This window comes from Otolemur garnettii, unplaced genomic scaffold (genome assembly GCF_000181295.1).
Source record: "Otolemur garnettii isolate 467f Iridium unplaced genomic scaffold, OtoGar3 scaffold00019, whole genome shotgun sequence".
In the NCBI taxonomy this organism is placed as follows: domain Eukaryota; kingdom Metazoa; phylum Chordata; class Mammalia; order Primates; family Galagidae; genus Otolemur; species Otolemur garnettii.
In genome coordinates, this window is record NW_003852414.1 from 18,570,806 (window position 1) to 18,585,087 (window position 14,282).

General features: G+C 51.0%; 1 protein-coding gene across 3 annotated transcripts in view; it reads left to right on the top strand.

Moving 5' to 3' along the window:
• Positions 1–14,282, top strand: part of FRMD4A (FERM domain containing 4A) — a 300,319-nt gene that overhangs the window by 247,475 nt on the left and 38,562 nt on the right. For all 3 annotated transcript variants that reach the window (XM_023511417.1, XM_023511418.1, XM_012803361.2), the window contains exons 12-14: positions 3,076–3,152; positions 7,903–8,041; positions 13,739–13,880. In XM_023511417.1, the coding sequence (XP_023367185.1) occupies positions 3,076–3,152; positions 7,903–8,041; positions 13,739–13,880 (358 nt within the window). The remainder of the gene's footprint in view (positions 1–3,075; positions 3,153–7,902; positions 8,042–13,738; positions 13,881–14,282) is intronic.

Genomic DNA, 14,282 nt, shown 5'->3' on the forward strand with positions numbered 1-14,282 from the left:
TTGAGGTCAAGGAAATGCTCTAAGTTGTCAAAGGTCCAGATTCAAAGAGATAGAGCCAGGCTCCAAAGCCTGTGTGCCTGACCACTTTGCTCTGTACACCTGCCCAGGTTATGAGGCCAATGTCATGGAACCTGATAGTTCTGGTGTGTCTGTGTTCTAAGTTCAAGTGGAATGTCTATAAACACTAACAGCTAGGGCTGGAGAGGAACTATGGGAGTTTTCACTACGGGATCCATAGTGGCCAAGCATCAGAGAGGAACGAGACCCAGACCTGTGTATTTGGCAGCATTGAATCAGTGACTTAACACAGAGCTATCTGAGTCAGTGCAGGGCTTTGTTCAATTTCCTTGAAATATCTTTCCACCTACTTGGAATTGACCGTTAAAGTTTCTGTGGGCTTCAGAGCAACATTCAGTCTGAGCTGGGATCCCAAGAAGTAGCTCTCTAATAAGAGATAATAGATGGAGCAGGTGTGGTGGCTCATGCCTGCAAACCTATGACTCTGGGAGGCTGAGGCGGGAGGATCGCTTGAGGCTCTGAGTTCAAGATCAGCCTGAGCAAGAGGGAGACCCCATCTCTACAAAAAATAGAAAAACTAGCTGGGCGTTGTGGTGGGCACCTGTAGTCCCAGCTCCTTGGAAGGCTGAGGAAGCAGGGTCACTCAAGCCCAGGAGTTGGAGGCTGCAGTCAGCTATGATGATGTCACTGCACTTGAGCAAAACTGTCTCAAAAAAAGAAAGCATTTCTCTGATGTGGGAATGTATTAGTTTATCTGTCTGCTCCATATTAGTATTGAATGCATTGAATACTTGCTTTTCCAATGTTGTGATACTTTACTAAAGAGAATATTCTCCAGCTCTATCCAGATTAGTACAAAAGATGTAACGTCTCCATCTTTTTCTGGCTGAATAGTATTCCATGGTATACACGTACCACAGTTTATTAATCCGTTCGTGGGTTGATGGACACTTGGGTTGATTCCACATCTTGGAGATTGTGAGTTGAGCCGTGATAAACATTCTTGTCTAAATGTCCTTATGATAAAGAGGTTTTTACTTCTGGGTAGATGCCTAGTAATGGGATTATGGGATCAAACGAGAGGTCTAATTTGAGTTCTTTGAGAATTCTCCATACTTCTTTCAAAAGAGGCTGTATTAGTTTGCAATCCCACCAATAGTATAAAAGTGTTCCCTTCTCTCCACTTCCCACCAGGATCTGTGGGACTTTGTGTTGTGGGCATTTCTCGCGGGGGTTAGGCGATATCTTAGGGTGATTTGCATTTCTCTGATGATTAGGGACAATGAGCATTTCTTCATGTGTGTGTTGGCCATTCTTCAGAGAAGGTTCTTCATGTCCCTTGCCCAGTGATAGATGGAATTACTTGCTCTTCAGAGAAAAACTCAGTTTAATTCAAGATGAAGGGAAGGAGGATGAGGGAGGGGGATGGGTGAGGGTGTTTGCCCACCTAAGAGGAACAGTGTAAGGGTATATGGCAGGCCTCCTGGGTGAGGGGCACAATTACAGCAGGGATTTTACCTAACAAATGCAAACATTGTAACCTAATTGTACCCTCATATTCATCTGAAATTTTAAAAAAAGAGATAATATAGGGAAATACCATAGCACTCTAGCCTAGGGGCACAGAGTGAGACTATCTCAAAAAAACAAAAAGAAAGAATAAGTATCCTCCTTCCTTTACTTACATAAAGAAAATAATTTTAAAATTCTGGAGGGGAGATTACGAAGATAAAAGAACACAGCCATTCTAGAAATAGTTTCTATTTCAGCCCAGTTTGACCTGGGTGGCAGGTCCATCGGTCAGCCATTGATTGGTGATGTAGTGGGCAGGGGAGGCGGGGTTAGCTGGACACAGAGAAATGGCCATGGATTTGTTAAGCAGGAGGAAACACAAGCAGGTTGGAGAGACCTGGGAGCCTCAGTCTGAGGACCTTGGATCTGGATCAAGACCCTCAACAGCAGATGGCTCAATTCCATGGGCACAAAAAGGGGGGACCCCAAGGGAGAGTCACCTCTTCCCCAGAGGAAGAGTTCCTGCTTTACCTTTTTGTCAGCAAAACTCCAATTCCAAGTATGCGGTGGGGGGGGGGTGCGATATCAAAAATAAATACAGACATGTGTGCGCATAACTTTAACCTCCTGTGACATTTCCCAGACGGTCGAGTAACTTTCTTTTTCACCCGATGACAGGATCTCCATTCCCTTCCTGGAGCGATCAGAGGTAGCGCTAATTACTTCCAAACTTGACAATGGGCCTCTCAGTCAATGGGCTCCTAGTCCCGGGAGGCAGGAGGGGTGACCCCAGGGCAGCCCCTTCCTCCCACTCCTCGCCCTCCCTCTCTGGCCGCAGTGTCCTTCCTGCAGCAGAAATCTTGGTGTCTTTGTGCCTCAGCAAGAAAAATGGGCTTGTTAGGCGCAGACTGCGATCCCGAGCTGGCCTGCCCAGAAATAAGGTCCCGGCAGCAGCCTCCGCCCTCTGCGCTCACACATTAGCGGCAGGAAGTGGAGTCCCCGAGGGAGGGAGGCTGGGATCTGAACGCCTGCCCGCCTCGGCGCTGCAGGAGGAAGCTCCGCGCGGGCTGGGCAGGCAGATGGCTGCTGCTCCCTCCTGAGAGCGCTTTCCTCTCCCCTGGGCTCAGCCTCTCTCCTCCTCTCCCCATCGCCCCTCTCCTGGGAGGGAAAAGTCTGCCAAGCTGGGGACGGTTGCAGCGGGGCAATGCAACAAAGGCAAACCCAGGGGAACAACTTGAAAAGAATTTGTTTTGTTCCCGTTAAGAAACCTGCAGGAAAATCCACACCCACAATTGCCTGGTTTTGAACTGCGGAGGGTGTGTGTGTGTGTGTGTGTGTGTGTGTGTCTCAAGCTGGAGGTGGAGGAGGCGCAAACAACTGTAGGGTCCTGGCTTTGATAAGGAAACTTGCAGACATGCAGCTGCTGGTCTCCGCTTTGATAAGGAAGGTGGCAGCTGTGGAAAGTTAACCGGCAAGGCAGGGCAGCCGGCCCTGGCGGCAGGAACCAGGCGCTCCTGAATTGAAACGACGTTGTTTTCTGTCCAGATATTCCAGTGGAGACAGTTGGAAAACCTGTATTTCAGAGAGAAGAAGTTTTCCGTGGAAGTTCATGACCCACGAAGGTAAGCTTCAAAGCCCCGTCCTATAGGGAGGGCATGGCTTGGCGGGGAATGGTGTTTCTCTTTTTATTTGGGGACTGTGGTCACTGATGGTGGTCAATTCAGGACAGGGAAAGAGAGGACCGGTGTCACATGGAGAGCAGAGTTCACACTGGACAGGAAAGCTTTGTTGTGGACGGCGTGTATGTGCATGTGTGGGTGTGAAATTGGCAGTTCCCTGGCCATCTCCTCTGACGACTTGTGTCTCTTGCTGGTGTGTGTGTGTGTGTGTGTGTGTGTGTGTGTGTTTGCCTTACCTGCCTGGGCATTGGAGGGAAGCCTCTGGCACCTTATAACAAACACCAAACTAACCTGGGCAGTGGCCTGAGTTGAAGACTCCCTGGCCAGAGTCTCTAAGATCCTTTCAGGCACGACTGTCAACACCAAAAGGAATCTGTCACCAAATCAGTCACCATTCATTGTTTTATTCGGGGAGACATAGTTTTAGGATTGTGGGTGGATATGAAAGAAATACAATTATCCTCTCTCCACCCCACGTGGTGCCCCAAAGAGGGCTTGTGTGCTATAAAAATCCCCATTCTCCCAGTCAGATGCCAGACAATGGGGCCCCGGTTTGGAGTGCAGGGAGCCCAGCCCAGCAGGGGCCTGGGCAGCTCATGCCCACTGTGTGTCCCTCTTTGTCTGCTGCTGGACCTGGCATTGCAGGCAGCCCGTAAACAGAGTAGAATTCCCTAAAACCAGGCCTGACACCCAAGAATAAATCACTTTCTCTGGGTGTGAAAACAGATTTACAAGAAAGTAGCCATGGGAGACAGCAAAAAAGACTCGTGGAGTTTAGGGGCCGTTGACACTCCAGCCCTGGGTGTGGAAGGAGGGCTTGGCGCCGTCTCTGCCTCACACGTGGCTTCTGATGCCCCAGATAAGTTTATGTGCCTCCCTGTGCACTCAGGACACGCCAAGAAGCCATCACCCCCCAACAAGGGCTCGGGCCTGTGCAGTAGCCTTGGCCCCTGCAGCCAGCAGCTGGGGTGACCTGGTAGGAAGATGTGCCACCTCCCCGCCACCTAATCTGCCAGAAACAGCCACTCGCTGCACAGGGCGAGAGCTTATCCCAGCCTGGCAGCCCCTGAGGAGCGTCCGTGTCCCTGCAGACAGCTGAAGATAGTAGCTTAATGCAGGAGAACAGTAACAGTTTGTCCAGTGGGTCTAGGGATCCTTCAGAGGGTACTGTGGTGTGAACCCCCCAGCACAGACCACGGATCCATTGACAGCCTGGGGTGGGGGAGATGCAGAAAAGAATATTCCAGCCAAGAAGTGACTCACTGTTATTCTGTAGGCGAACCGTATAGAACCAGAGTCTTAGGTGTGCAAGAGGAGAGGAAACTGAGGTGTGAAAACAGTGAAGTGAACTTTGCCACGATGGGTCAGGTGCAGGAGGGGAAGCTTGATGGAGTAAAAATTAGTGACAGGAGAATCTAAGGAGCTGAGCATGGTAGACAGACCTCCAGGCCTCTGCTCTGTGGGGAATTTTGCAAACTCCAGGCACCTTGGACAAATCCTTTCTCTGTGCACGTGTGTGTACGTGTATGTGTGAGCATATGAAGGTGTGTGCATGCGAATGGGTGAGTGGTGTTCGTGTGTATGTATGTGAGTGGGTGTATATGTGGTCTGCGTGTGTGTGTTTCTGTGTGTGTGTGTGCTCAAGCTCTCTCTGTGTCTGTCACCCTGCTAGTAAGTGATACTAAACTCCCTTCTCTTTCCCTGAGGCCCAGGGATATAGGAACCTCACCCATGACCATCAGGTGGGCTTATGTGGCCTACTAAGCCACAGCGATCACAGTCCTGGTTGCTGAGAAGCTTCTGTGTCTGGGCACTGTGCCAGCGGAGGCGGGGAGGGGAAGGAAGTCTGATGCAGGGTCCTCTTCCTTAAAGAGCGCTAGGTGTTTGGGGAGACGGGCAGAAGAGGGAACCCATGCTCAGGGAGTGTTTACCATGGCCAGACTCAGATCTAAACATAAGTGCCCATTCTCCCCTGGGTCCTCCTGTGGCCCAGGACACAGGTACTGTAGGCGTTCCTGGTCTACACATGGGAAATGAAGTCACCTGCCCTAGGTTACAAATGGTCCATGGTAGAGGCAGGATGTGAACCTAGCAAGTCTGTCTGCAACACTCCATACTGTACAGAAATGCTGACCGACAGAGCTACCAGAATCCCGGCTGGTCAGGAAGGGAGGCTTCCTGTAAGGAAGGTTGGAGCTGCACCTCCAGGGTGACTAGGATCAAAGCCAGGCAGCGGGCCCTGGGGAGATAAGATGTCAGGTGTGTGCTCCTCGACTGGGACAGCGGGAGATGGGGGCATGACCGTCCCTCCTCCAGTGCAGAATCATTCTGAGTACCCCAAGTCATCCTAAAGATGGGGGGAGAAGACAGAGCAGCCCAGGGAGGCCAAGTTGACTTCTGTGTTAAAGACACCTTGCCCAGACTCACAAGGAAAGGGAGTGGCTTCCAGGCAGCCACTTAGCGCAGTGGCTGAGCCAGAGAGTGAGCTGCGAGGTCTGAGCCCCGCTCGGTTCTCTCCACAGTCTCGAGGAACATTTGAAGTTTGAACGTGTCCACCTGTCACTTGTTTCCTTGCTTACTGGGAGCAGGAAAGATGACTCTGAATGCCCTGCTATTGGAACGGTGTTCAGGCCTCTCCCCTAAGCCAGAAAGGGAGTCAGAGCATAAGGATAGGATGGGAAGCACCATGTCCATCATTTAAAACTGATGTCGTTGATGGACACTGTGACAACAGGGACAACAAGAGGGTACTTTCTGAGTTGATGGGTACAAGTGTGATCACCCCTTCCCCCTTGTCTTTTTGCTTTGAACAAGCTGCGGACTTTCTCCTCCTATAGAAGGCAGGGCAGTTAAGTTCACGAACTCATCCTAGACTAAGTGCTCCGTGCCTTACTGCTGAACCCCACTATGGTCAGCTTCGAGGTGCTCCCCTGGGGAAGCTGGGCACCGATGCCAGCACCTCGTCCACCCTGCAAAGCAATTTTGGAACTCTTTCTGGAGTGGCCATCAGAACTACTATCATATGAGATCTGACAATTAAATTCATGAACTTGTCATGGAAAACTTGCCTTGTAAAGGGTGGACTAGACCCTGGCGTCAGTGCACAGCTTCCCAAGGGGAGGACTTAGAAGGTGACCCCAGTGACACTCAGCATAGCACTTTTTCTAGGATGATTTGTGAACTCAGTTGTCCGACTTCGTATATCCTGACTCCATACATACCTTTGTTCTGGAGGTTCTCTAGGCTTGGCACATATTCCATTTCTAAGATTCAGGCGAAATAGGAAGGGCTGGAAAGGAAAGATGAGGAAATAATAACAGAGCAGGAGAGACTTTAGTTTAAACCAAAGGGAAGAAAAAGCTGCCTGGAATGAGGATCATTCCCTAACCACCAGACTTGACTTTCTCCCTAAAGGTGAGTAAGAAGACCCCACTGTGAAATCTCGAGTCACCAAAAAAAAAAAGAATTCAAGTTTCCTTAAAAAAAAATTTGCCAAGAAAAAAAAAAAATGCCAGCATTCCCAAGTCCAGAGTCCCCTAAGTTTCTTTCATGTTAGATCTCTTAACCTTGAGAACACTGATTTTTCTTCTGATGTTCAGGTCGAATGTGCACATGCCAACCAACACTCTCTCCCATCACCTTGTCTCACACACACACACGTACGCACACGAACACACACACAGGCTTATGGCATGAGGATGCACGTGCAAACACAGGTTCTCAGATTTCTATTGTAAAATAATCTTCCTGGCCTAAAAAATGTGCTTCACTGAGAACATGATCACTTAACTTTTGTTCCCCCGACTCCATGAATGTGGTGTATTACATGATGACCAGTATTTCTCATTTTTGTTTTTATTTTGGGGGGGGGGGAGAGATAAGCTGTTTTCTGTCACCCAGGCTGGACTGCAGTGGCATCATCCATACTACAGCCTCCAACTCCAAGGCTCAAAGCGATCCTCCTGCCTTGACCTCCCAAAGTGCTGGGACTAGAGGCATGAGCCACCACCCAAGGCCCCATTTTTATTTCTAAAGCCTGCTGCTTCTCCCTGCTCCATCCACATATATTCCAGACAGGCTTTAAAATGTACATAGGGAGGCTGGGGACTTGGCTGGCCTCATTCTCCCTGCCTTTCCTCGCCTGATTCCTGATGCCCTCCCTGCCCTCTGCATGTGTCTGAAATGGATAACCAACCCTTCAGGGAACATTGAGGCAGAGCCACACAGGAATCCGTGGCTGCCTCAGAGGCTGTGCCCTGTGGCCATGAGGACAGAATTTACTCATCTTCCCCACAGGCAGCATTTACACAAGGAGCATTGTCAAGGGTTTTCCTGTCTCCAGAGTTTGTCTTGGCCCAGTCCCAGGAGCTTGACAATTAGAAAGGACCGTCCAGTGACCCAGAATGACCCATCTTATCCCAGACAAGGCCTAGGCTTGGCCAAATTCTAAGCCCTTAGGAGGCAGTAAATTAGAAGTGGCCTGTGCCAGCCAGTGTCCCTGAGCCTGTCTGCACGTGAGCGTGTATATGTGTATGTGTGTGTGTCTGCCTGTGTTCGTTCATGTGTGAGCTGACCTGTCACCTTTACACCATGGCTTTTCAGGACCCAGTGGGTTCTCTCTAAAAGCTGCTGGCTGAGAGCTGTTTTCTCTCATAAGAAACATGGTTGACCCTTGTGATCCCTGCTTCCCCAGGGCGTCTGTGACCAGGAGGACATTTGGGCATAGCGGCATCGCGGTTCACACGTGGTATGCGTGTCCGGCGTTAATCAAGTCCATCTGGGCGATGGCCATCAGCCAGCACCAGTTCTACCTGGACAGGAAGCAGAGCAAGGTGAGTGACGCCACCTCTCAGGGAACCGCCCGGAGCCCCTGTCTGCTCTCCCAGTTCAGGGAGGAGGACCAGATGGGTCGGGGACACGGTGTGCCTTGCTGTGAGATGCACACAGGCACAGACCTGCCTTTTAGGGACACAGGTAGGAGGAACGAGACTAGTTCTACAAGACAAAACCTTCCCTGCAGCTTGGTCCAGGAGCCAGATCTGCTCAGCCCGACTCCACAGCCAGGCAGGGCCCTTTTGCGGAATTCCCACTGTGCTTTCCACCCTCCAGAAGCTCCCAGCAGTGTGCAGTCAGGCCCTTTTTGGGGTTTAAACAGTGGCATATTGTTTTCTTTGTGAAAAAAGAAAAAAAAAGTAACCCTTCTCAACAACTAATAGACACCACCTAACTGTTTAGGGTAATTGCTGTGAAAAACCCTCCAGGCTTTTCCAACTGCCAACTTTATTTTTTTTTTTAATGCAAAACTGGAAAAGTGGGGGTGGGGGGGCAACCACCCAGTTTCCCAAAGGTAGACCTAGAGCCTCAGGCCTTGGGAAACAGTCATCCTCCCAGGGAGGTGGTCCCCACCCCCGTTCTGCTCACAGCAGCCTTCTGGTGGGTGAGAGGATGACGTCTCCTTGGTTCACACACGGCTTGTGTCAACACTCTGCCCTCTCTCCCTCCAGCCCGTCTCCCCGGCTTCCCGGTACTTGGCCCCCAGAAGCTGCTCCTTTGCCGTCCCCCTCAGGCCAAAAGCACTGCCAAGTGACCACTGCCCTGTTCTCAGGATCTTGCTGGGGTGAGGTGGTGGGCTGCAGAGTGGGACAGGCCTGGGGCCAGCAGGTCCCAGCACCCGCAGAAGGTTTTCTCTATAGCACGAGCTCCAAGAGGGACATGGCGGGGCCTGACACTGTCACTGGGTCCAACAGTCTGGATTGGTGCCGGCTTGGGTTCATACTTTTTGCCATATTTTTTTTGGGGGGGGGGTTCTCTTTCTCTGGTGGGGCAGGAGGGAATAGGACAGAGGAAACAGTGGATTGGGAAATGAGAGAAGGATAGTAAGGAAAGAGGCGAGGAAGAAATGACACAGTCCCCCCAGCCGTAGTTCAGTTTAAATCAGGGCCTGGCAGGTGCAGCAATCACTTTCTCCTTTGTAAATTATTTTTTCCTGACCCCCCCCTTTTTTTGTCATTTTCTGGGATAAATGAGCCCCAGGTGGAGTGGAGGAACTGTGAGAGCATTCCACAGCTCTCTTGGCGGTGATGGGCCTTGGCACAGAAATTCAAGGCCTGATTAGATCTAAAGAGACAGGCCAGAGTGTTTTGAGTCATACCTTACCCTGAGCAGGTGGGTGGGTGCAACGTTCTGCTCCCCGGTGGCCCAAGCCAGGGGCCAACACCTCAGAGCATTGACTCCATCCTCCATGTGGGTGGGTGATGGGTGGTGAGGGGCAGAGAGGTGGGCCAGTCTCTTGAGCCCACTGCCAGTCCCCCCCACAAAGCACACGGATACCATGATGTAGAAAGGGGTAGCAAAAAATCACCTCACCATGAGGACAGTGCGGAATTAGCTGTTTAAGCTTCGCCTCCTTGAGGTGGTTTTGGGTGCAGGGTCACATTCCTGGGACGGCTTTATCTCTTCTCATTCTGCAGCTGGGCAGCCTCGTACAACAGGCTTATAAGTCAACCCGCAACACAAGTGCCCCAGAAAGAAAGGAAGTGTCTTTAGGAAGCAAAACGAAATGCCCACAGCATTAGAAGTATTTCAGGTGTCCCTCTCAGTAACCCGAGGGGATGAGAGAAAATGCCCACACTCCCAGGAAGCCTCTCGTGCCCCCAAATGTCCTGGGCCCTACTCCCAGGAGCCAGCGCCCCAACCTCCTCCCTCCACCTAGACGTTGAAGGGATCTGTTTTCCAGTTCTAGGACCCTGAGTGGGTCTTTTATCGTCTATGCCTTGGCTTCCCCAATCAGAGAGCAGAAAAGGAAATTCCTGACCCGAATGGTTGATTGGTCAAATGACACAGTGTTTATGAAGTTGCTTTAGGAAGTATGTACCATCCTCTATAAACATCATTGTTAATCTACCTTCCTCCAGCCAACACTTGCATGAAGTTTAACTTCTCTGAAAAGTTGCCAAATTAAATGTGAGATGACTTAATTCCAACGCCTTGCGTTTCTAGAATGTTCTTCATTAAAGACCAGTGATGAGATCCATCAGCAGTGGGCAGGGCGGCCTCAGAGATGGCCGACAGACCTAGGATGAAAAACTTCAGAATATTTCTGGACTGCCAGTGCTGGCTGGCACCCTGGCCACTGCTCACACTCTGCTGTGTCAGGCCGTGGCAGCCATTCCTCTCTCTAAAGTGCTTCGGCCGAGCCCAGGCCTCCCAAGTGATGCTTATCATCCCGCAGAGACAAGTGCTGTCTAGTGGTTTGAGTCAGCAAGGGGGGTAGCCAGGAAGACTCGTGTTCTTCCCCGATACCGGGTTGCTTTCTTCTTTCGGGGTCCTTGTGCTAATCGTTTAAGGCAGTCTCCCTTCCTCCCTCCATCATCTCACGCACATCAGGAGACCTCTCCACTGTCAAAGCATAGTGGAGGGAGGCTGTGCTGGATGGTTTCTGTGGCTCCTTCAGAATGACAAACCATGCAGGCCTCGTTTATAATTGGTAACTTACATGCTGACCCCAAAGATCAGAAATGTTGTCAGCTGGATCCCAGCAACCTCTGTAGTCCAGAGCCAAGGAATGTCTTGTGGACTTCAGAGGAAAACACTGAAGGCTCAAATTGCTTAGAGTAAACATGAGCCACTTCCCCTCTGAACTCAGAGTGGGGCCTTCTTGAGTTGGGCCCCTAATGCAAACATCTTTCCTTCTTCCTAACCTTTTTTTTTTCCTTAATTCAGTCTGCTATTCTTCATTCCATCTGGGATCAAAAGCAGAGTGAGAATGTGATAGGGGACAATTAAACCTTGCTCACAGAGCATCGGTGCTAAAACCGAGTAACACTGTTGATGGGGCAAGATGCTCCCAGCAAAATATTCAGAAGTCTAAGACCCTTTTGGCTTGGCCCAGAGACTTGACTGTGCGGGGGGAGGCTCCTTGTCCCTGCTCACTTCCTCCTGGTTGTCCCTGCCTGGTGAGTCTGTAGGTCACTGTGCTATGTCCATCCCAGAAAGAGTTGAGTAGCTTCTAAGAATCCCGCCTCCCTGGGGAAGGATGTCTGTTGTTTCTGTATTTTCCATCTAGGTTTTCTGCCTCTGCGACTGATGAGTGGCCAGAGTCAAGGGGAGGGGGAGGACAGGTTTTCCGTATGATTAATGAGCTCCCCAAAATATCAGCGTGGGCCATCAATCTAATCTGATTTAGCAAATTACCACCAGGCCCTAATTTATACCCTATTCCTATTACAGTGGCCTTTACGTAAATTATCTAATTTGGTTCCTATCACAACTTGGTGGCGTGGGTTTTAGTATCACCTTTTTGCGAAGAGGAATGTGAGGACCTGAGAGGTTAAGGATGAAGGCCCAGCGGCGGTTATTAGTTGGGAAGAGCCAAGACCCGAATTTGGGGCTTTCTGACTTCAGAGCCTGCACTCTTAGCCACAGCACGGAGCTGGGCTCTGCGTTATTATTACGATTACGTAACTGACTGAGTGTGGGCTCCTTTCTGTTCAGACGTGGGTCTTGGTGAGAGAGCAGAGCAGAAAGAAAGGAAGTGGTTGATTGTACTGGCTGTGCTCGCTGGGAGGGTGAAACTCAGCCAGCTGGGTGCCGCTGATGGGCCATGGAGACCCAGTGAAAGGCCTTTCCTCCTTTCTGGTATGAGCCAAGATCTGCGAGGGCCTGGTGGGCAGGGTTGCCTTCTGAACGAGGAAACCCTCCTGGCCTCAGGAAGTCGACCTGGGTCTGAAGGCGAGGCACACACTTGGGGTCAGAAAGGAGGCATAAGTCAAGGCCACGCCCGAGGGGGAGAGAGGAGGAGGAAGCCAGTTCATGCCAGGTAAACAAATCAGGCAGGGCGGCGTGTCCCTGCGTCTCCTCCCTCCGGTCCCCAGACATCCCGTTATGTTCCTGAGGAAAGTGTGCAGTGCCTGGAAGTCATGGTCATCGCCTGTGCAGACAGCAGCATGAAGGGCAGAGCCACAGGAGGTCAGACAGCCCCTCTGGACGGCTGAGACCCCTGGGCACAGGGGGAGCTCTGTGAGCAGGGAAGGTGATGGGTCTGCACTCCTCTGTAGCCTGCACAGCCTCCCCCAAAGGAAAAGACCTGGTCTCGCCTGAGCCAGGTGTGAACAGCCATTAAGTGACAGGGACGCCCAGTGGCAAGCCTCACCCGCTTCTGTGCACATGTGCCACAGCCAGTGGCCACGGAAAGGGCTCCCGATGGGCAGATGAGTGCGTGTGACCATTGTTCATAGCTATTTTCATGAAGTTCATGATGCCTGAAGCACTCCCCCCCAAAACTGATTTCCTGAAAAAGGAAAGAAAGAAAATGCTGAATCCTTGTGTAGGAATCGCAAACACCTAACTTACCAAGGGGGTAACTTAGCACACAGCTGTGCTCACACCACCACGCCTAGGGATGTGGCTGTCACACGGAGCCCACTTCCGATGCTGCTAACCTGCTCCGACCCGTAGCAGGGGGCCACTTTGTGGACTGAATGGGGCAGCATTTGAGCCATAACAGGAAGACTCTGGCACGCACGCTGAGCTCTCAAAGTGGAAGCAGAGGGCCTTGTCAGACCTCAGTATCCAACAAGCCACTGTTCAGAGGCTTTCATCCACCGTGGTAGACACAGAACCCTATCGCTTCCCCCAGCTTTCCATGGCCACATGGCTCGTAATTTAAGGTTTTTTGTTATGGCTTTTTTTTATTATTCTTTTTTGGTTTTTGAGATAGGGTCTCACTCTGTCGCCTGCGGTAGTATCATCATCATAGCTCACTGCAACCTCCATCTCCTAGACTCAGGCGATCCTCGTGTCTCAGCCTCCTGACTAGCTGGGACCACAGGCTTGTGTCGCCATGCCTAGCTCATTTTTCTATTTCTGGTAGAAACAGGAACTCATTAGCTCTTGTTAATGCTGGTCTCGAACTCCTGGCCTCAAGCAATCCTCCCTCCTTGGCCTCCTGGAGTGTTGGAATTACAGATAAGAGCCACTGTACCCAGCCTAGTTCAGAGGGTTTTAATTACTTAGAAGTTTAGAGAAACTTTGTAAATCTGCTTCAGCTTTGTCTTATATCACTCAAAACGCTGAAAATTACTTTTCCCTCATTGTTTAAGTACGAAATAACTATAATCGCAACTGTTTGTTGAGATCTATGTGCCAGGCAGATGAGGAGGGAGAGGATGGGATTGAGAGAGAAGGGGAGGACACCCTTCCCACACCTTCCCTCCTCTGTCCTTGACCATCCCCTGGGTCATAGGTGACATTACAGAACAATGAGGCTCAGTGAGATTAAGTCACTTTCCCCAAATCAGAATGTTCTCGTAAGCACTGCCCAGTATAACCTACAGAATCCTGGGTGTAGCTCAGGATTAAAGCAACTCCTAACCCTCCTATGTCCCTTTGGAGCATTTCAGTGATAACGACTGGGCCAGGGACACAAAGAGAAACCTGCTGCCTGTGAGGGAGATAAGTCTGTTTGCCAAACATCAGGAGCAGGCGGGTGATGACCGTCCCCTCTGTGACCCATCTCCTTTTCCCTCCAGTCCAAGATCCATGCAGCACGAAGTCTGAGCGAGATCGCCATCGACCTGACCGAGACGGGGACGCTGAAGACCTCGAAGCTGGCCAACATGGGCAGCAAAGGGAAGATCATCAGTGGCAGCAGTGGCAGCCTGCTGTCCTCAGGTAAGCAGCCGGGCCTCCTGGAGCACAGCGGGGACCCCCGGGTAGACCCCCCAAAGACAGCCACCGTGCAGGAGGCCACTGGGCCGCCTCACCAGGAGCTGGCTCCGGTTTCCAGACCTAGCTTGGGAGCCAAACGGGAATCTGAGAAAATTGTCCCAAAGTATCAAAGGGTCGAGGAGGGAAAAATCCAAAATCAGTAGAATCCACACAGTGTGGGAAGGACTGTTGGTCTCACTTAGGTGTCTTCATATAACCTCCAGAGCCTGACGGGATGCTCGTGGCTGGCAGGAATGTCAAGTCCAAGGGCAGAAAGTGGGGTCCACGCATGCACCTTAAAAAGGGGATTTGACTAAGGAAGGGCCGATGTTTGTGGTCTGGTGCCAAGAGATGCTACATTCTGTT